Source organism: Colobus angolensis, unplaced genomic scaffold (genome assembly GCF_000951035.1).
Source record: "Colobus angolensis palliatus isolate OR3802 unplaced genomic scaffold, Cang.pa_1.0 Scaffold11, whole genome shotgun sequence".
Taxonomy (NCBI): Eukaryota; Metazoa; Chordata; class Mammalia; order Primates; family Cercopithecidae; genus Colobus; species Colobus angolensis.
Genome location: NW_012112030.1, coordinates 2,251,374 through 2,276,734, shown reverse-complemented (window position 1 = coordinate 2,276,734; position 25,361 = coordinate 2,251,374). Strand labels below are relative to the sequence as shown.

Here is a 25,361-nt window from a genome sequence, read left to right as displayed (position 1 = left end):
CTCTCCCTCTCCCTCTCTCTCTCTAGGCTTGCTTCTCAGCTCACATCTGTGCATTTCTGTATCTATGCTTCCCAGCCCCCAGCTCATGCCCCCAGCCTGCAGCTCCCTGTGTCTGTGTCTGTCTTCCTCTGTGCCTCATATGCCAGGAGGTCGTGCTGGCTCTTCCGGGCTCCCCTGGAATGTCCCTCGCCTCTCCTCCTTTTTAATCTTCCCCTCTCCAGCTGCCACTAAGCTCTAGCTCCTTCCGGTCTGTACACAGGCCTCCTGGCCTTTGGCAGCAATGCAGACCCTAGACAAGCTTTGATCTGTGGGGAGCCTGCCGAGCACGCCTGCAGCCCAGGGTGGACGTGAGGGAGCCGGCTGCAGGGTGGGAGGGACACGGTGGACAAAGGGAAATGGACAGATTTCCCCAGAATGCACAGAGGCCTCAAGGGAGGAGGGGAGAGAAAGATGTGGGAGGGAGAGACCTGGAGCAGCTTGTTAAAGCAACAGCTACGCACACACACAATCCACAATCACACACAAAGCGCAGGGTAGTACAAAAAAAGAGGAAAAGAAGAAATTCTGAGAAGCAAGACAGATGCACAGAGCATAGATCCAAAGTGAGGCAAAGAGAGACTGAGAAAGAGATGAGACCAAAATGGCAACACACACCACGCACTCTCTCAGAGCCTTGAGGTTCCTGCCGCCCTCACCCCTGGCCCCCAGGGATGGGACGAGGAGCGACGCTTGGGAGGTTAAGAGGGCCCAGCTCCACCACGGCGAGAGTCTGTGGTCCCACAGGCACTTTTATCTTCTCTCCATAACCCCCAAGCAGCCCACTCAAGCCCAGCCGCGGGATGTGCCCCACCGCGTTCACCCTCTCTACTGCTGACTGGCTTCCTATAAACTTCCTAGAGACTGTGACCCCTCTAAGGAACTCTTGTGGTCGGTGGCTGCAACCTCCGCCATCCTCTTCTTCGCCTCAGACACCCACATCGGGGGAACCGTGCCCACCCTCCTCCCCTCATCCCCTCAAAGATACAGAACAGAGCTCAAACTCAGCGCCTTGCAAACCCAGACCTCTGCCCGTCTGCCTCTGATTCCCCACCTTCATCAAAGTTATTTTGAGACAGGGCCTCACTCTCGCCCAGGCTGGAGTGCAGTAGCACAGTCAGGCCTCACTGTGGCCTCCATCTCCCAGGCCCAAGCAATGCTCCCACCTTAGCCTCCCAAGTAGCTGGAACCACAGGCACACACTACCATGCCCAGCTAACTTTTGTGGGTTTTGTAGAGATGGGGGTTTCACCATGTTGCCCAGGCTGGTCTCAAACTCCCAGACTCAAGCCATGCTCCTGCCTCGGCCTCCCAAAGGGCTGGGATTACAGGTGTGGGCCACCACGCCCGGCCCATCACAATTATTTCATTCAACAAACATTTATTGAGTGTCTACAGTGTGCAAGACTGGCCCCCTGTGGTGCTTGCATCTGTAATGCCAGCACTTCGGGGGGCCAAGGCAGGCAGATCATTTGAGGCCAGGAGTTTGAGACCAGCTTATCCAACATAGTGAAACCTGGTCTCTACTAAAAATACAAAAAGTAGCCGGGCGTGGTGTTGGGTACCTGTAATCCCAGCTACTCGACAGGCTGAGGCAGGAGAATCGCTTGAACCCAGGAGGTGGAGGCTGCAGTGAGTGGAGATCGCGTCACTGCACTCCAGCCTGCGCAAGACAGCGAGACTCCGTCTCAAAAATAATAATAGAAAATAAAACGTGCAAAACAGTTGGTCTAACCAATTCCCCTCAGCACCACCCCGCCATTACAGCCAGGGTCAGGGCCTAGGGCTGCCCTCAAGGTTTTGCCTAGCACCAATGGTGGGAGAAGTTTTTATCTAGATATAGATCTCTCCTATATAAGTGCTCCCACATTGAAAGAGGGAAATCATCTCCCGCGTGTCTCTAATGCTGTCCTCAGGGGCTCCTTCGTCTGACTTTGAGGGCGGCGGCCATTTTGTATCAGCCCTACAGCATCTGATACAACATAAGGAATTATTTATCGAATTATTTATCGAAGTAGCAGTGACTTCCCCCATCAGGCCCTACTCTTAGCCTTGCCCAGATAAAAATGTCCCCCACAAGAGCAGGGCATTCAGGAAGCACTGTCCCACTCAGAGTGAAATCTTTGAATTATCAAGAACGAGGCCTTTCCATGTTGAGGGATCAGAACCTACCCCAGAGAACCTCTCTCCCAGAAGAAGCCTATGAGGGGAAAGCAGAGGACACTAGGGATAGCACGACTTCAAGGCCATCAGGTCTTAGGGGCTGGAAAGATCTGAGGGCAGAGAGGCTGAGATGGTACAGGGCTTCCCATCAGGAGGGATAGTGAGTCCTCACTCTCCCTCACACCCGGCCAGGCCCAAGAAGAGCTGCACCTCCTCCTGTAACTCTCCCGGCCTCATGAAACCCATACCACCAATTCTCTTCGAATCCATTTCTCAAATGACATATTTAGCTAAGAATATGTATTTGCAACTTTTAGGGCATTTCATACGCAAAAGCTCAGTTTCAACACTTTCTGAGAATTTCAGCTTTCCTATTTCACAAATCATCATTTAAAAAGTAGAAGTGCGTTTAGACATTGTTCAAAAATCTTAAAAGAGCAAAAAAGCAGACAAAAATTTAAAAATACACACATAAACACAAAAGGTAGTTAAAAGAGACTATTACATAGATCATGTGACTTACGAAATGCTGCAAGTATGATATTTGGTGTCAATGTTTGGAGATTGTGTGTTAGGAAAATTGATTTTGCAAGAATTTTCTCTAGACTGGATTCCACTTCTTTTGCTCTTTTTCTTGCTTTTATCGTTTTTCCTCATCATTTCTTTTTTATAGGTTTCCTCTCACCTTATATTTATTTTTCTAATTTTTTCCCTCCCCTCCTTCACTCTTTTTCTCCCCTTTTCCCCTCTTCCAGTCTTCTCTTCTCCACTGCCCACAACTAGTTGCCTTCCATGCCTTTCCCAGTCTGGGATAGTCTCCAGTCCTCGCTCCCTCTCTGACTTTGCCGTTTAGGTCAAGACTGCTCTGAGGAGCACCCACCGCTCTGAACACTGAGCTGTGCACGCTGGGGCTGCAGAGAGGAGTCTGGCACAGTCCTTGACCTCTGGAAGCTCACAGTTCCAGTGGGAGATCACTGCCCATGACCGGTTCCAAGAGAAATGCAAGAGAAAGTGGCCAGAGCTGTGGGCAGACAACTGGGCAGAGCATATTCCTGTGCATCTGCCCCACGTTCTCCTCCCTCTCAGCTCCGGGGAAAGAAGCTGAGTCTGACCGTCTTACCTCTGGGCTTGCGTCTTTCTTGCCCGCTGCTTCTCAAACAAGTGTATCTGTGTGAGGACTTGGAGCTTTGCAACCAGGAGCCCAGTGGGGAGGGTGCTTTGTTCCTTCTGCAGAGTCGTGCTTAAATGAAGAGACAGGAAGCCCGATGGCGAGGCTCCTCCACACCCTAGGGCTGGGCCGGCCCCCAACATCACCATCTGGGGCTGGGGTCCCCACCCCCCTGGCTCTCAGGGAACATGTCAAAGTGAAAATGCCAAAGTCAAGGGAAAAAGTTAACCAGAATCAGGCAGGAGCCAAAGTGTCACTGCCACTGTTAAGCGGCAAGAAAAAGATGGCAAGAAAGATTCCATCAGTGATACTGCCATGTCTGACCAGACTGTGGGGAAAGAAGAAGTGGGAGGCAGTTGGCAGCATATGGTGACAGCAGTGGCAAGCCCACAAATAGCTCCTTGCTCCGGGGCCCTGAGGGCCTGTGTCCAGTGGGTGCCTCCAGGGGTATCTGTGGAGGCTTTGTAGATGGCCCAGTGTGGAAGAGAGGGCGTGGGCTGAGCAAAGAATATCTGAGGCACCAGGAGTGACTGTTAACCAGGCTCTGTTCCTCTAGGCGTCTCTGGCCGGGCCTCAGGTGCTTTCCTCTAGCCCATATCTCCCATGAGCTCCCGATGTGAGTATCCGTCTGCCCATTGGACATCTCCAATGGGAAGCTCACCAGACATAGCAAACTCAGCACATCCCCAACTAAGCATACCACCTGCGTACTACCACCCTCCAAACCTGCTTCTCCAGGCTTCTCACTCAGTGAGGGGCTCACCATCCACCAACTTGCCCAAGCAAAATAAATTGGGTGTGATCTTTGACACCTCCTTCACCCAACTTCTCCCATGTATTTATTTTCCAATTCCCGTGGATGTTACATCTACCCAAGTCACTCTGCACTACCACTACTGCCACTATTCCAACCCAAGATGCCAATATCGTCCCTTGCCTGGACAACAGCCCCTGCCTCCTCACTGGTTTCCATTCTTATACCACAGCCTGAATGATCATTTAAAGATGCACATGTGAGTGTGCATTTTCCAGTCTGAAAAAAGTGGGGCTGGGCATGGTGGCTCGTGCCTATAATCCCAGCATTTTGAGAGGCCAAGGTGGGAGGATCTCTTGAGCCTGGGAAGTTGAGGCTGCAGTGAACCGTGATTGCACCACTGCACTCCAGCCTGAGTGACAGAGTGAGAATCTGTCTCGAAAAGAAGAAAAGAAAAGAAAAGAAGTGGCTAGTTCAGCTTGTGACTCCAGCAATTAACACAAATACCCCTATTTGACAGCATTGTACTTCATCCGTAGCATATAGTACTGTGTGCTGCTTCTCATTTCATGACACACCGTACTCAAGGGTTGAGATTTAATAGAATTAGTATTTACTACTTCATTAAGGGCCTTTTTTTTTTTTGAGAGGGAGTCTCACTCTGTTGCTCAGGCTGGAGTGCAGTGGCACGATCTTGGCTCACTGCAACCTCTGTCTCCCAGGTTCAAGCAATTCTCCTGTCTTGGCCTCCTAAGTAGCTGGGGCTACAGGCACGCGCCACCACACCCAGCTAATTTTTGTATTTTTAGTAGAGACGGGGTTTCACCATGTTGCCCAGGATGGTCTCGATCTCTTTTTTTCTTTTTGAGACGGAGTCTTGCTTTGTCACCCAGGCTGAAGTGAAGTGGCATGATCTCGGCTCACTACAACCTCCACCTCCTGGATTCAAGTCATTCTCCCGCCTCAGCCTCCCGAGTAACTGGGATTACAGGCACATGCCAACATGCCCGGCTAATTTTTGTATTTTTGTAGAGACAGGGTTTCACTATGTTGGCCAGATTGGTCTTGAACTCCTGACCTCAGGTGATCTGCCCACCTTGGCCTCCCAAAGTGCTGGGATTACAGGCTTGAGCCACCGCGCCCGGCCATTTTTTTTCTTTTTTTACTGTAAGTACCTGGCAGTGAAGAATGCAATGACTATCACATGGTTTGGCGCCACTGCCTTCATTTATGCTAAGGCAGCAGTTTGGTTTTGCAACATTACTGCAATGTCAACATAGTGACAAAGGAATTTTGCTTTTGCAACATTATTGCAATGATTGCTTTTTTGCAATCATTGCATTATTGCAACAGATTGCTTTTGCAACATTATTGCAATGTCAACATAGTGACAAAGGAAAATAACATTGTGTATTTTTTTTATGAAAATAGCTTGACCTTGAAGATCCCCTGAAAGGGTCTCAGGGACTCCCAAAGGTCTGCAGGCCACACTTAACTCTGAGAACCACTGATCTAGGTAATTTTTATTCATTCTTGAGATCTCAGCTATTGCGTTAGCTGTCCCCAAAGTCTATTTTCTCCTTCTTGGTAATAGAACCCTCAATTTTTAGCTGAGCTCTTAGCTACCCAGATTTAAAATATACTTCCCAGACTCCCTCACAGCTGGATGTGTCCAAGTGACTCAATTTTGGTTAATGGATATAAGTGAAAGTATCAGGTGCAACCTCAGAGTTGCTCCTCGAAGTGGGCAAAATGTATCCTCCTCAGGCCTTCTTCCTCCAGACTGGAAAGCAAACACGCTCCCTGTTGTTCACAGCCAGTCTGCTTTTTTCATTTACATTACCTGGCAGGCTCTCACAGGCATTGACGTTTTGAGCCCTGCTCCGTTCATTCCTGTGTGTAGTTAAGTGTGTACCAGCCCAAGGCACTCTGCTAGGTGCTGGGGATGTGATGTTGGATAAGACAGATATGGTCACCACTCCAGCTTATGACATAGACACTAAACAATGAACAACTTCATTACAATTCGACAAGTGCTACAAAGGAAAAAGCACAAGGTGCTGGGAGATCTTATCACAAAAGAACCTTCTTTCAACTGGGAGAATTGTCTATCAGTAAGCATTGGGTTCTGCTACAAGCAAAAGAAAACCCAAAATAATAGAGGCTTCAACAAGATTGAAGTTATTTTTCACATCTAGGAAGTGTGGAGGTGGGTGGTGCAGAGGTGAGGGAGCAGCACGCCGTCCTCCAGGGCCAGGATTGGGGCTGTTTATATTTTGTTGCTCTATCATCCTCCTGCACAGAACTTCCTCCCCAGAGTCTCAGAGGCTACTCAGGTTCCTCAGTTGAAATCAGTTTTCCTTGTGATAAGATCTCCCACTCCTCTGTGCTTCTCCCTGATTTTCCAGTTGCGGTGAAGTCATTCGCTGCTTAGTGTCTAGCTCATAGGCCAGAGTGGTGACCGTGTCTATCTTAGTTAGCACTACACTCCCAGCACCCTCACAGATGCCTTGACCCTGGAAGACCCCTAATACTTGTTTAATATTTTCCTAATATATTACATTTTATTGATATTAAATTTATTGTGGTAAAATACATGCAACATAACATTTTCCATTTTAAGCTTTTTTCTTTTTTTTTTTTTTTCTCTGAGACGTAGTCTTATTCCTTCACCGAGGCCGTAGTGCAAAGGTACGATCTCAGCTTACTGCAACCTCTGCCTCCTGGGTTCAAGCGATTCTCCTGCCTCAGCCTCCCTAGTAGCTGGGACTACAGGTGCCCACCACCACACCCGGCTAATTTTTGCGTTTTTAGTAGAGATGGGGTTTCACCAGGTTGGCCAGGCTGGTCTTGAACTCCTGACCTCAAGTGATCTGCCTGCCTTGGCCTCCCAAAGTGCTGGGATTACAGATGTGAGCCACCGTGACTGGCCATTTTAAGCATTTTTAAATGTACTGCTCTGTGGAACTGAGTACACTCACATGGTTGTGCAACCATCTAGAAATTTTTCATCTTCCCTCACTGAAACTCTGTACCCATTAAATGCTGACTCCTCATTCTTGCTCCCTGCAACCCTTGGCTATTGGATAATTTTCTTTCTTTCTTCCTTCCTTCCTTTCTTCCTTCCTTCCTTCCTTCCTTCCTTCCTTCCTTCCTTCCTTCCTTTCTTTCTTTCTTTCTTTCTTTCTTTCTTTCTTTCTTTCTTTCTTTCTTTCTTTCTTTCTTTCTTTCTTTCTTTCTTTCTTTCTTTCTTTCTTTCTTTCTTTCTTTCTTTCTTTCTTTCTTTCTTTCTTTCTTTCTTTTTGAAAACAGTCTTGCTCTGTCGCCCAGGCTGGAGTGCAGTGGTGTGATCTCGGCTCATTCCAACCTGTGCCTCCCAGGTTTGAGCGATTCTCCTGCCTCAGCCTCCCGTATTTCTGGGATTACAGGTGTGAGCCACCACGCCTGGCTGATTTTTGTATTTTTAGTACAGACAGGGTTTCACCATATTGGTCAGACTGGTCTCGAACTCCTGACCTCAAGTGATTCGCCCGCCTCTGCCTCCCAAAGTGCTGGGATGACAGGCATGAGTCACACTGCGCCTAGCCAAGGAGTTTCAGTTGTCAAAGGTCACAGAGCTAGTAACCATAGCTGGTGGACCGGGATTTGAATTCACCCACTTGGACCCCAATCTCTCGGTGGTCCCCCTAATTGCACTGCCTCTCCTCTGCATTAAGAAGGTTCAGGACCGGGCGTGGTGGCTCATGCCTGTAATCCCGGCACTTTAGGAGGCCAAGGCGGGCGGATCATGAGGTCAGGAGATCAAGACCATCCTGGCTAACACAGTGAAACCCCGTCTCTACTAAAAATACAAAAACAAAAACAAAAACAAAACAAAACAAAAAAAGAAGGTCCAGGTGGGGCGCGGTGCCAAGTGCCTGTAGTCCCAGCTACTCAGGAGGGTGAAGCGAGAGGATGCCTTGAGTCCAGGAGTCCTGGGCTGTAGGGTACTGCGCAGATCAGGTGTCTGCACTAAGTTCAGCTTCAGCATGGTGACCTCCCAGGAGTGGGGAACCACCAGATTGCCTGAGGAGGGGTGAGCCAGCCCAGGTTGGAAACACAGCAGGTCACAATTCCCATGCTCATCAGTAGTGGGATTGTGCCTGTAAATAGCCACTGCACACCAGCCTGGGCAACATAACAAGACCCCACCTCTAAAAAAAAAATTAAAAATAAAAAAAGAAGAAGAAAGGCCAGGATGACAGCTGAGAGAAGTGTTCTCCCATAGCAGTGGAGTGGGGTCTGAGGCCCACCGCCTCATCTGGAGCTTCTGAGGCTCAGCAGCACCATGATCCTCACATCTGTAGAACGCTTTTCCATTTTCCAAGCACTCTCACGTTCGTTTGCACACACCAGACCTTTTTGGTAGGTGTTACTGTTACTGTCCTCACTTTACAGAAGAAGAAATGGAAGTCAAGCTATCTGCCCCCACCACATGTCTGAAAGCATGGAATGGGGAGTTCCAGAGGCTATTTTTGCTGCGTGTATCCTGTGTCTCTAGGCTGTAGAACAGGAGGAGAGCAAGCCAGGGGAAGAAATGATGGGGCGGAGCGAGAAGCTGGTGTCAGAGGCTACAGACAGAGTGCTGGAGACTAGACGATCTGAGAGACCTAGGGCAGCCAGGGTTGTAGGAAAGTTGAAAGTCCCAGGTGCAACTCTGCGGTGGCCTCCTTACCAGAAGTATGTTTGGCGGCACTGACGCCCTCTGCGAAGGGGGCTGGGGGCAGGGTTTGAGGATGGAGAGCAGGGGAGGGGTCTTTGGGATTATTCTCTGGGAAGCAAAGTCTAGGAGTATCAACACCATTTCTACCCCATCCACATTTCTCCTGGCTCCAGGACCACTTTTTGCCACTCTCAGAGGGTGGTTCTGGGCCTCCCTCACCCCACGGGAAGTTTGAGTAGGCACATTTCAGAGCTCAGGCTGGGCTCAGACAGCTGACACCTGCAGCCCCTTGGAGAAACTGTCAGCCACAGAGTAGAACAGATAGAACCGACCCTACCCCAAACCCATTCCCTTCAAAGGAAGACCCCACCCTGGGGTGGGCCTGTGCAGGGGATCCTAAGCTCCTTGATCTCCCCCTTTGAAGGAGGGATAGCAGCAGGGGCTCAGGCCTGAACCCTAACATCTCTACCAGGTAGGGGAGGTGGGCAAGGAAATTTCTGGGCCTGCAGAGGCTCCTCCTCTGCGCTATGGAGCTGAGAAGACCAGGTCAGGGGTAGGGGAACGGCTGGCAAACCCGACTCCAGGGCTGACTGTGCACAGTACTACCTCCTACCTCACACACTCAACTTGCCAAGGCCCTGGACCTCACCTGGCTTCCAGAACTTCTGGAGAGTGGACAAGAGAAGACGGCTGGGGATGGAGATGCTCAGACGGGTCCCTTCCCCTCTCTTGGCCTATCTCTGTTTCAGGCACTGCTCCCCACTCTGACAGCCAGGCTGCAAGATGGCCCCCAGTGACTCCTGTCTCCCTCAGTTCACACCCTTACATTGCCCCCTCCTGCTTGCACCACGTTGGTCTCTGTGACCAATAGAACAGGGCAGAAATCGTGGTATGTTGCTTTCAAGATCAAATTTAATCTTGAAATAAAGACATGGTAGCTTTTGTCTTGTCCACGCTGTCCCTCTGGGGGAAGCCAGTTGCTGTGTCGTGTTGTGAGAGGCCCCATAAAGACGTCCACGCAGGGAGGCGCTAAGGCCTCTGGCCCACAAGCTCCCAAGGGAGCTGTCTTGGAGGCAGATCCTCCAGCCCCATCCCAGCCTTCAGATGGCTCCTGGCCTGGCCCACACCTCAGCAGCAACCTCATGAGCGACCCTGTGCCAGAACTACTCAGCAAGACTGCTCCTGAATTCCTCATTGTGTGAGATAATGTTTATTGTTATCGTTATTATTATTTTTTGAGACAGGATCTCACCCTGTCACCCACTCTGGAGTGCAGTAACACAGTCATGGCTCACTACAGCCTGGAAATCCTGGGCTCCAGTGATTCCTCTCCCTCAGCCTCCTGAATAACTAGGACCAAAGGTGCATGCACCACGCCCAGCTCATTTTTAAATTCAAAAAGAAAAAAAACTATAGACCGGGCACGGTGGCTCACGCCTGTAATCTCAGCACTTTGGGAGGCTGAAGCAGGCGGATCACAAGGTCAGGAGATCGAGACCGTGCTGGCTAACACAGTGAAAGTCCGTCTCTACTAAAAACACAAAAAGTTAGCCAGGCGTGGTGGCGGGCACCTGTAGTCCCAGCTACTACAGAGACTGAGGCAGGAGAATTGCTTGAACCCGGGAGGCGGAGCTTGCAGTGAGCCAAGATTGCACCACTGCACTCCAGCCTGAGCAACAAAAGCAAAACTCTGTCTCAAAAATAATTAATTGATTCTTAATTAAAATACAAAAATTCAAAAATTAGCAGGGTGTGGTGCCATGCGCCTATAGTCCCAGCTACTTGGGAGGCTGAGGCAGGAGAATCACTTGAGCCTGGGAGATGGAGGTTGCAGTGAGCCGAGATCAAGCCACTGCACTCCAGCCTGGGCAACACAGTGAGACTCGGTCTCAAAAAAAAAAAAAAAATAGTAGAGGTGTGATCTCACTAAGTTACCCAGCCTGGTCTCATACTCCCGGCCTCAAGCAATCCTCCTGCCTCAGTCTCCCGAAGTGTTGGGATTACCAGTGTGAGGCACCACACCCAGCTGATTATTTTAAATTACTACGTTTTAGGATAATTTTTTTGTTATACGTCAGTAGGTAACTCACACACACCCCCTTCCTTCTTAACAAGGAGCTGAGCCGATTCCCACCCACCCACTGAAGCTCCCTGAGCTCCTGGCCTCCTGATGCTCCTTCCCCTCCAGGACCGCAGCCTGGAACACCAGTTTACAGATCAACTTGGAGAAGCCAGATGAATTAACCAAGCTCCCTAGAAGTCTTTGGGGGACAGGAAAAGTGCTGGAGGTGATCCTGCCAGACTGCTAGTGGGGGGCTGTGGAAAGAGGAGTGGGACCAAGAATGTCACCCTTAGGAGAGACCCCACAGAGAAGCACTCACGGAATGCAACCCATATGCCCCCTCTTCCTTCCACCCTTTGCTCTTCTCTAGGGGGTAAAGGAAAAAGGACGCCCTTCATTCTGCTTCTGTCCCCTCCCTGTCCCCTTTATGAAAGAGCATGGGGAAGTCCCCGCATAGGCCTCAGTGAATCTTCGATGACTACTCTCATAAGCCCAAAGGGCATAGGATGTTAGCTAGTAGAAAGGAAAAATGCCACCCACAGAACTTTCCAGGAAACCCCTGCCCTATTAAAATATCAGGGCTCACACTGAGGCTGTGCGGAGCAGGGTCCTGGGGCAGAGCTGAGGAGTCTCTGAGCAGCAACAAACCGTGGGAACGACGCTTTGGAGGCTTCTTATTTTTTGTTTTTGAGACAGGGTCTCACTCTGTTGCACAGGCTGGAGTGTAGTGGCACAATTATGGCTCACTGCAGCCTCAACCTCCCAGGCTTAGGTGATCCTCCCACCTCAGCCTCAGCCTCCCAAATAGCTGGGACCACAGGGGTGTACCAACGTGCCCAACTAATCCTTTTTTTTTTTTTTTTTTTTTTTAAAGATGAGGTCTCACTATGCTGACCAGGCTGATACTCCTGGGCTCAAGCGATCCTTCTGCCTTGGCCTCCCAAAGTGCTGGGATTATAGGCATGAGCCATGACACCTGGCCTGGAAGCCTCTAAAGGGACTTCAAGACTTCCTTTTGCGGTGTGATCATCTCTGGCAGGGCCAGAGCTTCCTCTTTCCTGTGCCAGTGTTTCTCTGCCAGTGGCAAGGCAAGAGTCATCACCATCCTGAGGCTCAGAACCTCAGATTGCTGTAAATGGTTCACTGTTCAGGCCTCAGAGGGTCCCCCCCTCCCTAAGGCTCTGCACAGAACAAAGGTGTCACCCTCTTTATCCTCTGTCTCCAGTGAGTGACTCTGGTGTCTCTGCAGGGACATGTCCTCAGGTCCGTCTTTTTGTGTCTTTTTGCACACGGCACACAGACCCAGTTGGCGCCACTCACACATGCCACCATGCCCCTCCTGCTCCAGCAGGCTCACTCCCACTCACCCACTCACTTTCTTTTTTTTTTTCTGAGACAGAGTCTCGCTCTGTCGCCCAGGCTGGAGTGCAGTGGCCGGATCTCAGCTCACTGCAAGCTCCGCCTCCCGGATTTACGCCATTCTCCTGCCTCAGCCTCCCGAGTAGCTGGGACTACAGGCGCCCGCCACCTCGCCCGGCTAGTTTTTTGTATTTTTAGTAGAGACGGGGTTTCACCGTGTTAGCCAGGATGGTCTCGATCTCCTGACCTCGTGATCCGCCCGTCTCGGCCTCCCAAAGTGCTGGGATTACTGGCTTGAGCCACTGCGCCCGGCCACCACTCACTTTCAATATTTTGTTCTCCTGTATGGGGTTAAAGTCCCCTGACAGAGCTATCTGTGGCCAAAGTCCAGGGCCCACACCCATTTGCAGGCAGAAGTCTCTGTCCCATTCCAGACTTGAGGGTGCCATGTGCTGAGGCCGTGTGTGCTCTGCTGAGAGGACCATTGGCATGGCCCGGGTGAATGCTCCATGAGAGACAGACACAGGAGGGCGCAGGCTGACTTGGGGTCTTCAACATCATTCTTAGCATGGCCGGAGCAGGCCTGCTTTCTCCTTCACTAACGGGTGATCAGACAAGTACTCCACACACGCAGAGCGCTTCACAGTTTCCAAAGCCCTTTATTATCCAATATTCACAACAACCCATTTTGGTGGGTTATTATCATTATCCCATTTAATAGGTGAGGAAACTGAGGCTCAGGGAGATTCACTACAGTCACATCAACAAAGCTGGAATGAGAAGCCGGGGCTCCTGATTCCCACAGCTGCAGCTGGCTGTTTTGCTCCATGCACAGGCCTTTGTTCACAGCCTTCCCCTTTGTCGGACATAGATTACATAGGGTCAGCCAGGGCTGTATCTCCTGAGACAGGCATTGTTCAGTCCCTCTCCTGAAGGGTGCATAGGACATGTGACAGTCACTGGGCGCACACTCATATGCTGCACATAGAGCGTGCACAATACACAGGCAGTGCCTGCATTCGCAGCAATCTGTGCTCCGCCTTGTCCACTGCACTGTTCAACTCCTCCGGCCTGCCGCAGCCGGCCCAGTGACCTCCGTTGGGGTGTGACAAACACTGACCACTGGGTGGCAGTGTGTTCTCATGCCTGGGACCCGAAAAGCCGCCGAGGGCTGAGGAACGTGGGGGTGGGGCAGAGGTAGGAGCCCCAGCCGGCTGCCCAGAGAGGTTTCCAGATCGGATCTCCTGGAAGACTTGCGCGCGCGCGCGTGTGTGTGTGCATGCGTGTGTGCACGTGCGCGCGAGCATATGTGCGCATCTGCTGCAGCCGGAGGGCCAAGGACAAGTGCTGAAGTGCAGCTGAGTGTGGGGTGGGGTGGACCCAAAGGACAAAAATATCAAGGAAACCAGGGCAGCCAGCGCACTGTGGGTGGAAGGTGGGTGGAAGGACGGACGAGAGAGCTGCGGAGGCAAGGGGCAAGGTCTTTTGTGGGGGAGCTTCAGGGAAATGATTACCCAGGAGAGAGAAAAAGAGAGTAAGCGCAAGACAGAGAGAGAGACCAAGAAAGAAACGCGAAGCAGCCAGAAACAGAAAAGGGGAAGGTGAGGGAGGCTGGCTGGGGAAAGTAGGTTAGGAGGCTAGGGTGGGAGAAGGGAGCCCCCAGAGGCTGGGGAGAGACGGGAACCTTCACTTGGACACGAAAGAGCCAGACTCAGGCTTGCTGCTGACAGGGAGTTTATTTGGACTGGGCTGCTGAGATCTGCTGGCTGCCTCAGCTCCAGGTCAGAGCTGCTCCGGCTCCGGCTCAGGCCCCGGCTCAGGCTCCGGCCCCAGCTCGCGCTCCAGCTCCGGCTCTGGTTCCAGCTCCGGTTCTTGCTCCAGCTCCTCTGTCTTGCTCTGAGCCTGCGGAGGGTGAATCCCTTGCTCTAAGGCAGAAAATCTTCTTGGTCGCCACTGTAAGAAGAGATGGAGAGAGAGATGGAGGGTGGAAGGAGGAGAAGGATGAAGGGAAACGGATTAGGAAGGACACTGAGTCCATCTATTTTTTCTCAGCCACCCTGCCTTCCCCATCTGGTCCTGGCTTTCTCTCAACCCCCCTTCCAGCCTACCCAGGCACAAGCCGTCCCTGGAGTGAGAGGCTTATGAAGGGGGGCTCCGAGGGCAAGCTCAGGGTCCCCTTTGGTCACCTTCCTGAGGAAGGGGTGTCATCAGCACTCTGAGGATGGAAGAGCAGGAGCTGTTGGGGGGGCGGGGTTGGCATGGCCCTGGCTCACCTGTCTTCTCCAAAGGTGAAAGCCAAAGGCTCCAGTCACCAAAAGGAGCAGAAAAAGGATACCAAGGATGAGAAACAGCGGGAGGTGGTCTGCTCGGAGGGCCCCTGGGGCTCTCCCAGAGCGTTGTGCACCTATGGAGAAAGTACAGGATGAGGTGTAGGGTCAGGGCTAGAAGGACATTTTGTCACTCCCTCAGACTCCACAGATGCAATGAGATCCAGAGAGTTTAAGGGACTTGTCCCAGGGTCTTTCAGCTGATTATTGGTGGAAACAGGTCAGCCCTAGGGAAGAGCCAGAGATCAGGTCCCTGTCTGGAAAGAAAAGCGCTGGGATGGGGGTGGCAGGGGATAAAGATTATTGCTGTGGCATTGGGGTCCTGGCATTTTGGGGCCTCGGACCTGGGCTAGACAGTTCTGTGAAGTATACTGCTGCTCCAAGAAGCCTCTCCCCCTGGTGCAGCTGGCATTGCCAAGACTGGGAAAGGAGCTGGGCTTCCTGTGCCTCCAGCCACGGTCCTGAGAAACTCCTCTGGGATGGGCTGTTCAGGGGGCTCCACACAAAGCGTTCTTGTCCAGATGCTGGAGTCACCTCACAAAGCAGCTTCCCCAGGGAGCCAGGTGGCCCAAAGGATTTGGGAGTCACTGAAAAGAGTAGAAGGAAGAGATCTTTTGGGTTTCTGGCCCCCTTATGTGATACCACAGGTTGAACTCCAAGCCTCAATCACCCTGCACTCACTTGGGTTCTGGCCAGGTGAGGTTGGGGAAGGACATCGGGGGTCATGGCCCCATTCATCTTTTTCTTTCTATTTAATTTTTTGTTAAATTTTATACAGATGGGTTTTCACCATGTTGCCCAGGCTAGTCTGGAACTTCTGGACTCGAGTGTTCTTCCTGCCTCAGCCTCTCAAAGTGCTGGGATTACAGGTGTGAGCCACCACACCCTGCCAGCCACATTTATCTTGTTCAGCAGGGGAGGGAGTCAGCTCCTTCCCCTGCTCAAAACATTTCCAGGCTCCCTACTGCCTTCACACTCAAACTGGCCCTGGCAGACCACAGAAGAAATACTATTATTACAGATTCTTTTACGTTACTTTCTACTCAAAATGCTCAGAACCCTCAAAATCAGTCAGATGAGCTGACCCCCCGTCTACTTCACAATTTTGCAACTTCCATGACATGGCTCACATCAGTGTCTCCTGCCTTGTGGTGTCCCCTGAATGAACATCATCCCCCTTTCTGAATGTATCGAGAACAGGGAACTGGCCCATTCATCTAGAGACAGAGCATTCTCCAAGTTGTAAAGCGAGAGATGGGAGGGTGGGAGGAGACAAAGGGTCCTGAAGAGCGATTTGGTGATGCAGACACCTGAGTTTAGACCCCGAGTCTGGCACTTCCCAGGTGTTTTGAGAAAGTCTCATTGAGCTGTCTACATAAAACAGTTGACCTTCAAGAAGGCATCGGACAGAAAGAACTGGTGGGCTTTGATGACTGATGGGACGTAGGGAGGAGGAGGCCAGGTTTCGAGATGGGTGGATACCAGTGGATTACTGACAGGCTGAGTCAGCAAGGGGATTGGTGGTAGAAAAAGATGGGATTCAGGGTGAGGCGGCTGAGAGGTGGCATAATATCTAGTTAGAGGTATCCAGAAAGCAAGTGAAAACTCAGGATTGGCCTTCAGGAGATGTATTATCCATTAGCATGTTCACGTATTCATTCAACCTCTATACATTATTAAGCACCTGCCATGGGGTGCTACTACTTAGTGGCCGCAGGTGAGTGCTGCAGACATGGTAATCTGTCATGGCTGATAGTTATCAACCAGTCAACACATACTCTCTGAGTATTATTTTTTCTGTGTTTGTTTTATCCCATCTTGGAAAACCCTTACTCAGTAAATATTTGCTGACCAAGGGACGGATTTATTAACTCCTCCCAAATCCAGGCCACTTCCTGCAACTTTAACCCAAGCCCTGTCCGCAAAGTAGAAAAGGGTTCTAGAAATATATTCTACCTCTTTTGAACCATTTGGAATTTTTGTCACCTTTCCTTCTAACTTCCCAGACCCTCCCGCCAATTGAGAGCAGGGGAGTCCCATAGAGAACAGTGGAACTTTTATCTTGTGACTCAAGAGGAGATTTTCAGTTTCGATTCTTTATTACGGGGGTGAGAAAAGTGGGGGCCGAGATGCGCAGGCTCGGGGACTTGTGCCCAGTGGCCTGGCATCACCCACTGGGTGGGTTTGCTCAGTCTTTGCCCTGCCAGCCCTTCCTCCCTGTTCTTTCTCCCCTGGGAGGGGAGCTACTCCTTTCCCATGTGAGGCTGACCTGTGATGATTGCCAGTGTGACAGTGGCATTGAGCTGCTGTCCCTGCAGATGGATATGGCAGATGTAGGTCCCAGCCTGGGCCTGGCTTACATCCTCTAGTCGAAGGGTAAAGTCGCCATTGTCTCCAGCCACCAGGAGGTCAGGGCCTCCCCCAGGAGGAGCCCACTTGGCAGTAAGGAAAGACTGGGTCCCCACAGCAGGAGGCAGGCGGCAGGGCAGCTCCACCCTGGAACCTGCTCCAGCGTACACTGTCAAGGGAGTTGGGGGCTCCAGACCTGAAGAGAAAAGAAAATCCAGATTTAAAGCTGGGTGCTGCAGTGGGGAGGGAGTGCCGGGGCTGCAGGGAAGGGAGGCAGAAGAGTGCAGGAGATGCTCTGGCTCATAAGAGTGCTAAGGAGCAGAATAAGGTGGCGAGCTGAGGATGTTCAGAAACCCAGCAAGTGGGCTTAGCCGGAAGGAGAAGGAAGGCTGGCAATGACGCTGGAAGGCTATGGGAGAAGCAAGAAGGGGTGATGGCAGCTGCAAGGCTGCCAGCAATATAAGGGGGTCGAACAGTGAGGCCCACAGCAATGATGTAGGCCAGTGGCTGCCGAGAACTTGGTTTGGGGACCCATAGTCAGGGGAGGTGGCAAGGGGGGCAGGAAGGGGTTGTGGTAAAGTGTGAAGCAGAGGGGGAGTTACCCAGAACAGTGAGGTTATACATGATGGAGACACTGAAGCCATCTCTGTAGGTGACGATGCAGCCCCAGGGCCCAGAGTCCATGGGGCCGACTTGGGGCAGGAAGAGGAAGCTTTCCACCAAGTGGTGATGGGGGGACTCCTGGACAGGGACTCGGCCCTGGCCCCGGTTCCGGAACCAATGCACAGAGGCTGGGCGGTCAGGGCGGCTGAAGGAGCAGTTCAAAATGACCCAGTCAGAGGTCCTGAGAGACCCTGGGGGGCTGGCAGTCACTGTGCAAGGATAAAGAAGACTTGATCAGCCCACTGGAAACAATTTCCCAACACAGCAGGACTGCCAAGCTGGAAGCTCCTGGAAACAGGAACCTGGCTTTAGACTTCTCTTCTCTCCCACATCACCCTCTCCCCATCTCAGCTCCCAGCACCTGGAGGTGCATAAAGTGGATCCCCAAGAGTCCCCAGGACTACTTTCCCGTGTCCCTTGCCTGGAATTTACTTGGCATCAGCCACCCTTGCCGTTCTCCTGGCCTGGATCCCTGCAAAGCCCACCCCCTGAGCCACAGATATCTGAAATGAATCACTCTAGCCCCGTGGTCTCCCCGCTCCGCCCGCCTCTGGGCACTCCCGCGTGGGTGGGAGAAGGGGAGCTCGGGGGTGACACAATCTCTCCACAGGGCCCCCCATACACGTGCTTCGGGGCGCCCCTTCCACTCCAGCAGGCCGCCCACCCCCTTCCTCTACTCTTCTGGGAGCTCTCAGACACGGCCTAGAGCACAGCCTCTGCCCCAGCCCTTCCTGCCTCCCCGGCGGCAGGGAATGGGGACCCACCTCCCAGCCCCTCTCCCGTCGTCCCGCCCCACATACTCGAGGCCTGGCCCACGCGCAGACGAAGGCGGCAGGAGAGGGCGCGGTCCCTGAGGTGCACCGTGGCGCGGTACTCGCCGGCGTCCGCGCGCCGGGCTGGGCGCAGCCATAGCGAGAAGTCCCCGCGCTGCCGGCCGCGCTCATCCAGCTGGACGCGGGGCTGCAGGGGCAGCCTCCCGCTGCGCAGGCCTCCAGGACCCACGCTCAGCACCGTGTAGCGGCGGGGCCTGGGCCCCCAAGAGTGGGGCGCCGCCGGGCGATGGCCCGGGACCGGGGGGTGGCCGGGGGCGGGAGCGGGCGGGCCACTGGGCGGGAAAGAGAATGGAGTTGAGAAGCTCAGGGGCAGGCAGCCACCCGTTAAGGATGAGGAAGCCCACCCCGAGAGTTCGCTTGTCCACCAACCGTCCTCTCACCCCCGACCCCTCTGTTGGACTGGCAGCGTCCCCTTCTGGAGAGAAGGGATGCAGGTGTGAGGGTATTGCAGAGCAAGGGCAGGAACGGTGCGGGCCAGGGCAGGGAGACTGGGTCACTGGCTTCAGAGGGAGTGACACCTCAGGGTAGGGGACAGAGGACCGGCATGGGTGTTGGGTTGTGAGTGCTGGATTCGGGGGTCCTGTTGCCCAAGTTTGGGGTGCATACCTGTCTGGTTGATGCTGCCAAGTGACCCCTGCTCTTCGCAGAAGGCTGAGATCCTGGAGGGGGATTGTGGGGCTGCAGGGGAGCTGGGCAGGAGCCCCCTCCTGGGCCCACACCACCGAGATCTCAGCCCCTGGCTGGGGAGGCTTCACTAGGTGAGCAAAAGAGAGGCCAAGGGGAGGGGGCGTGAGCCGAGAGGCAGGGGTAGAGAAGGAGCCTGCGTGTTTCCCGAGGGAGAAACAGGGTGCAGGAAGAGCTTGGGTTTCTGTCCCTTCTCTGCCCAGAGAGGCTTTGGGGGTGGAAGGACTGTCCAAAAAAGGGACTAGAAGAATCCACCACAGAGCTAAGGACCTCAGGACCTTTGTGGCCACAGAGATCCCTGCTGGTCCCCTCCTGTGGGGCCGGAGGTCAACCCTCCCGCCATCCCCGCTTTACCTGGAGCCACCCAGAGCGGCTGCAGAAACAGCAAGCCCAGGAACTGAGCCTCCCACATCTCTCCTATGGTCTGGGCAGCACTGAGCCCTCCAAAAGGAGGTCAGAAAAGGAAAGTGGGCAGTGGTGGGGGGTGGGGGGGCAAAGGCGAAGTTCTGCAGATAGGGAGGTGGAGGAAGGGGATCTAGAAGAAGGGAGACCAGGAGAGAGAGCCTTGGAGAGAGGATGGGGAGGGATGACCAGAGGCCAGAATCCAGAGGAAAGCTGGGCCGATCAGGCAGCCTGAGGAGGTGGGGGGTATCCCAGGGAACAGAGCAGGGCCGTGGCGGAGAGCAGACAGAGCAAAGTGGCTGTCGTGACTGGGATGCCGTTCTGCTGGTCGGGCCTTCACCCCTGTGCCCGGCCTTCCCTCCACCTTCCCCACTTCCCCTCCTCCCTGCCCGCCCCCCGCACCCCAGGGCTTACAGTTTCGCTTCGCAGTGGAAAGTCTGAGGGGGTTGATTCCCAGCAACAGCACCCTCCACCTCTGTGGTGGCACTCCCCTTGTTTACTTCCTCAGTCCTGGGTCTCCCCACCTCCCCCTCCTCGCCCCTGCCCCACCTTCCAGACTGCTCCCTCTCCCAGGGACCTTCTGCCTCCACGCACCATTTCTGCCTGAAACTGCCCCCTTGCCCATCTCCAAGCTGCCTCCTCAGTCCCAATATTCACACTTCCTTCTTGGCAAGCTCTTTCCTTGTTGCTTAATCTCCTCCCTCCTTCTCTTAACCTCCCAGAACTTCGTGACCCCTTTAGACCTGCCTTTCCACCCATCAGTACCATGTTTCCTGGGAACATGGTGGACAGGAAGCTTTACTGCACCCTAAAAAATGGGAGGTCTAAGGCTAGGCATGCCAGCCTTGCGGGGCATGGAGAGTAACTACATTGTCCTGAGGCTTCATTACGTGCTAAGCACCGTACAGGACACTTAGAGTAATTCAGGAAATCTAGTAATTTTCCCCATCGCACAGATGAGGAAACTGAGCTTCAAAGAAACTGTACAATTTGCCAAGGTTAGGGAGTGTGAAGATAAAAGCTGTGAGTGTACCTGTGTGCGGGAGAGTGTTTAATCCTGACCTTGAATGAGTTATGGGAGTCTCCTGGGATAAATGATGCTGTTGATGAGTCAACACCCCTCCCCACTCCAGCTCAGGCCCCCATGCACTCAGAAGCATTCTCCAATCCAGAGGTTCCGAACTAAGAGGAGAGGGCAAGGGTCATGCAGAGATGGAGAAATGCAGAAATCTGAGCAATCTCCTAACAGAGATCAAACTCAGGGGAAACAGAGGCAGTGGGACTAGGGAAGGCCCGAGACTGGCAAGAGTCACACAACTCCCGCTCCCCAGCCCAGCCCAGGGACAGTGGGAGGGCAGGTGATGAAACATACAGCTGACCTGGGAATGACAAGAGGCCCAGGATTTCCCTGCTTGACTGGAAGGAGCTCTCTTCTGTGCCAGGCAAAGGGCATCTCTGATGCCCGGCAGCTCACTCCAGATCCTAGGAGGCTGAGACCCAGGACTACCAGCCCTCTCCCAGCTCAGGGGCAGGACTTCCTGTTTCTGGGCTGTTTCTCTGTGCCTGGTTCAGCACAATAGAGCTGGTAGCTTTCCACTGGGCTCAGCAGTGTCTAGGTCTTGTGTGGGTTAGCAGGGAAGTGTGTATTGCTGGGGAGGAGCATCCCTGAGAATCCAAAACAGGACGTAAGTCAGCTCTCAGAAGAGCTGGGCTCCGGGCCACCCCTGGAGGGCTGCTCTTGTCTTCTTGAGTCGTGGGTGGCAGGAGTGTGCTGCTGCTTTTGTATCAAAGGGAAGGGTCCTGGCAGCATGTGAGGTCAGCCACCCTCCTCCCTCTCTACCCTTTTGTCGCACTGACTGGACCCCCCGGGAAAGCAGGAGACAGGTTAAAAACAGAAGCGCGACCATTTCTTTATTAAATTATACAAAAAGGGAGGGGAGGGGGGCAGCTGTGGGGCTCGGCCCCAACCCCGGCCCCACCCCGGCCTGGCGCTGTCTGAGAAGAGGGGATCTGAGGGAGATCCAGGGGTCAGGCAGGATAGGGATGGGGCAGGACATGAGGCTGGGGGATGCAGAGGTTAGGTGGGAGAGGCTACCAGAGGAAGGATGGGGCTGGTAGGGGAGGGAGAAAGAGAGCAAAGAGAGAGAGGAGCAATTGGGGGCCCGCTGGGGAGCTCAGATGGAGCAGGTCAGGAGGTGGAACAATGGCAGAGTGAGGGTGGAGGGCGCAGTGTCTGGAAAGGTGGAAATGAGAAGGCTGGGGAGAAAGAAGAGGGTGGCAGCTCTGGTGCAGGGCCCAGAGCAAGGAGCCAGGTGAACAGTGGCTGGACTTGTCTGCCCCCACCCCCACCTCCAGGCCCAGAGAGGCCTCCCAACCCCAGCCTGTTGGCAGGGGCTCACGCCGATGCCCCATTTTCTGTCTTCTGCCGCTTGGGATCAGCTTCATCCTGTGGAGAGGGAGAAAATGGGGGAGTTGTAAAATGGGAGGGGAGACCTCCCCCTGTCCCGGTCCTGCTCCAGCCCCCACCCCTGCTGCACAGGTATCTGGGTCCAAATCCAAAGGGCGCCCAGCCCGGCTGCATCCCTGACAGCCCCTCAGGCCCAGCAACCCAGCCCAAACCTCCTCTTCCGCAGCTCTCTTCAGCGCGGGCCCTTCGTCATCCTCCTCTTCTTCTTCCTCATCTGAGGAGCCAGAAATGGGTCATTGGGGAAGGGCAGGAAGCTCCGGCACAGACCCCCTGTGGTCGCCCTCAGCCCTGCTTCAGGTCTTCAAACCCACCCTGACTCTGCTCATTTGAGCCCAGACTTTGCCAGCCCAGCCTCCCCTGCCCCTCCCCACCTTCTTCTTCCCCTTCATCTTCCTCCTCTCCATCCTCAGCAGTTTCTTCTTCTTCCTCCTCAGCCCCGTTCTCCTCCTCCTGTGGGGACCAGGGGAGGGAGTAGCCTCAGGCTGGCTGCATGCCTTGCCCACCATTACCACCAATGGGAGGGGAGACTGGGTGAGAAAAGGACTTGGGAGGGGCCTCAGGGTGGGGCAGCAAGGATGAGAGGGCTCAGTGCAAGGGCAGGACCGAGCATCCTCAGAAGGAAAGTGGAGGAAGGATGAGATGATGGGGAGGAAGATGGTAAGGTAGATGTGGTCCTCTCCCCCACCCCTCCACACCTCCACCACTTCTTTCTTTCGCTCTTTCCGGCTTGCCTTCTCCTCCACCTTCTCCTTCTTCTCCTTCAGGTCCTGCAAGGGAGAAAGAGGTCACCTTTCTCACCACAAATGGCTTGCAGCCCCTAAGTCCCTGCAGCCCCCGTTCTCCCTCTGTAGTGAGCTTAGAGGCGTGTGAACTGAAAAGGTGGCCACAACTTAAGACACAGAATAGGGGCCCCAGAGTCCTTACATTAGGGCCATGAAGGGGTTGAGACCAAACACCTCCTTCCCCAAGACCCAAGGTGGGGTGGGAACGGGATGAAGAAGCAGGAGCGGGCAACCAGGGCAACGATCCCCACCCCCATCAAGTTCTCCCAGACCTCACTGGCTGAAGAGTTCAGCTCAGCAAAGCAAATCCTCTCCATCTGCTTGCAGCCTCAGTGCCCCACCCCCTCCTGTGTCCCTCCGCCTCCCTGGCCTGCCCCCCACTGCCCGCCCAGCTCTGCCTTTTGTCTACCTCTGGGGCCTTTTCCTGAGGACTCTCTCTCCTGGGCATCCCTCCCAGCTTCCCCTTCAGCTTCTAAGGTCTTTGTTTCTCTCCGTCTGTGTCTCCCTAATCCTCAGGCCCCTACTTGGCCAAACACTACCAGAGATAGGGAGAGCACCTTAGCACATTCCCAGCACCCCTCCCACTTTCTGCCCTCCCCACCCCAAAACAGTTCAAGTAGTTTCCTTCTTCCTGCCTCCCATGATGTATGCATGGGTGTAGTGGAAGAGTGGAAGTAGCCATTTCCAGTGGAAATGTAGGTGAAGTAGGGGAGAAAACAAGGAGGGGAAGAGTAGCAGGCGTGGAAGACAAGGAGAGAGCAACAAACAAGGTCTGTGACTGGGGTGGGATAGGAATGGAGAAGAGGGAGGCACCTGTCTAGTAGACCCTCCCACCGGCCAGCCCCTCTCCTTCACCCCAAGATCCCAGCAGGCATAGGGTGACATCCTGTGCTGATATGGCACCGGGAGATGCCCATGTGAGTCTCTTCTGGACACTACACTAGCCTCCCAATGCAGATTCCAGTCCTCTCCCCACCCACTCCTTGGCAGGCACAGTGTAACACGGTAGGTGTCCTTGTGTGATCTGATCTGGTGTCGGTGTGCCATGCTGTGTATCTGATTCCATGTGAATGGAAGTCTCCTGTGTGAGATCCCCCTGGGTGGGGGGGTCTTTTCTGGAACAGGATAGGGGATAGGAGAGGAGCCCGGTGCAGAATGCCTGCCCTGAGGGGCACTCAATTCCCTCCTCCCTTTAAGGGTAGCTGAGAACTCTTCACCCTCACTCCAGCGAGGTTGCCCTTCCACACCACCGTGAAGTCTTCATTTCTGTGCCACAAGGTCAGTATGGCATTTCCACTACCTAGTGGGCTCTTCCCTACATCCTGGGCCAGGAGAGCAAGGAGCTGGTCAGCTTCTCTCTGGGAGCCCCAGCACCAAAAGTCTGTATGGCCCTGGCCTGACTTTCCCATCTGGGCTGATTGAGGGAGGGAGTGAGAATATCAGAGACCAAAGTTCAAGAGGCCGGGCCCTCTCCTCCCCTGTTCTGTCCTTCTGGTCACTGTCCTTCCATGATCCCTTTTCCAGGAGAATATGTGACCTGGGCCCTAGGTCTTCTGCTAAGCGGCCCTCTGGCCTCATTTACTCAAGATAGGCACACACACCTAACACCGGCCAACAACGATGCATAGACAGTTAGAGAGGGGCACCCACGCGACGGGAGACACATGGCCCAGCGCTGGGCCATTCTGGTACACACTCTTGAGACAGCACGGGAGCAAAGCGGAGCCACTTAACACTCACAAAGCGACAACATGGCTCCAGAAAATCTACGTCTCCACATGCACACATGTAACTGACACGGGCAGTCCCACACACTCGCTGGATTTCAGACATACAAAGACACCTACTCAGTGAAGTCACATGCCACCGCACAGCCCGCCGGAGGGCCACACGGGCGCACCTTGGCAGATCGCACACAGCCCCTCTCCCACCGCCGTTAATCCCATTGGCTCTCCCCGTTTCACTTCGCGGGCCTCCGGGAGACCAGTGTGACGGCCCCTCAGCAACCACCGCGCCCCAACCCACCCCGCCATACACATACACACACAAGATAGGGCTCCCAGCCCCCAAACCCCGGCCGCGTTAATTTCCCAAAGCGACACTCCGCAGGTTCCCTGGGGAAATTAGAGGAAGGCTGGAAGAGAAGCAAGGGCGAACGGATGGGGCAGGGGAAGGGAGCTGATGAGGGCGAGGACAGCTCGACGCAATGCCATGCAATGCCCAGCCTCGGCTTTTTCGAAGGCTATTCCTGCCCCGCTTCTAATTTTTAGGAATTCGAGATTCTTCCAGTGTGTATGTGGGAAAGGGACGATGAAGAGAAAATAAAGCTGAAAGCCAGCTGAGGGGAGGGAACGAAAAAACAGAGGCAGTCGCCGTCCGGGGAAAGAAGCGAGCGACGGTCGGGCCGCGGGGAGGGGCCGGGAGGAGTAGCCTCCAGGGAGAGTCCTGTTTACACTTGAGGATCTCAAACCGCTTAGCGAGGAAAGGTGAGGTCGGGTTGCAAGGAGAGACGGGGCAGCGGGGCGCAGGGAGGGGGCGCGGCAAAGTGAGACTCGGGGCGTTCGGACGGGAAGCCGGACGGGATCCGGTCAGCGAGGTGGGGCCGAAGAG

The 25,361-nt window shown here is 53.8% G+C and overlaps 3 protein-coding genes across 9 annotated transcripts in view; all 3 read right to left on the bottom strand.

The window, feature by feature from the left end:
• The window catches only part of CD4 (CD4 molecule), a 33,353-nt gene extending 29,845 nt beyond the window's left edge, over positions 1-3,508 (bottom strand). For 4 of the 6 annotated variants that reach the window (XM_011952117.1, XM_011952107.1, XM_011952101.1 and 1 more), the window contains exon 1: positions 3,320-3,508. The gene's annotated coding sequence lies outside the window, so the exon portion shown is untranslated. The remainder of the gene's footprint in view (positions 1-3,319) is intronic. The other 2 variants (XM_011952099.1, XM_011952091.1) reach the window with 2 other exon arrangements.
• Positions 3,509-13,961: 10,453 nt separating this feature from the next.
• On the bottom strand, positions 13,962-19,863 carry LAG3 (lymphocyte-activation gene 3). The gene is made up of 8 exons (XM_011952083.1): positions 19,455-19,863; positions 19,023-19,170; positions 18,384-18,688; positions 17,523-17,792; positions 16,841-17,116; positions 14,916-15,158; positions 14,518-14,648; positions 13,962-14,197 (listed from the first exon to the last, which is right to left on the bottom strand). The coding sequence occupies exons 1-8, from the start codon at positions 19,510-19,512 to the stop codon at positions 14,027-14,029; spliced, it is 1,602 nt and encodes a 533-aa protein (XP_011807473.1). The 5' UTR covers positions 19,513-19,863; the 3' UTR covers positions 13,962-14,026.
• Positions 19,864-21,387: 1,524 nt separating this feature from the next.
• Positions 21,388-23,290, bottom strand: PTMS (parathymosin). Of its 2 annotated transcripts, none has more exons than XM_011952034.1 (5): positions 23,161-23,290; positions 22,665-22,736; positions 22,341-22,419; positions 22,122-22,183; positions 21,388-21,948 (listed from the first exon to the last, which is right to left on the bottom strand). In XM_011952034.1, the coding sequence occupies exons 1-5, from the start codon at positions 23,197-23,199 to the stop codon at positions 21,898-21,900; spliced, it is 303 nt and encodes a 100-aa protein (XP_011807424.1). In that variant the 5' UTR covers positions 23,200-23,290; the 3' UTR covers positions 21,388-21,897. The 2 variants fall into 2 exon arrangements, with proteins under 2 accessions (XP_011807424.1, XP_011807416.1); XM_011952026.1 differs by having other exon boundaries at positions 22,341-22,496; positions 23,161-23,285.
• Positions 23,291-25,361: the final 2,071 nt, after the last annotated feature.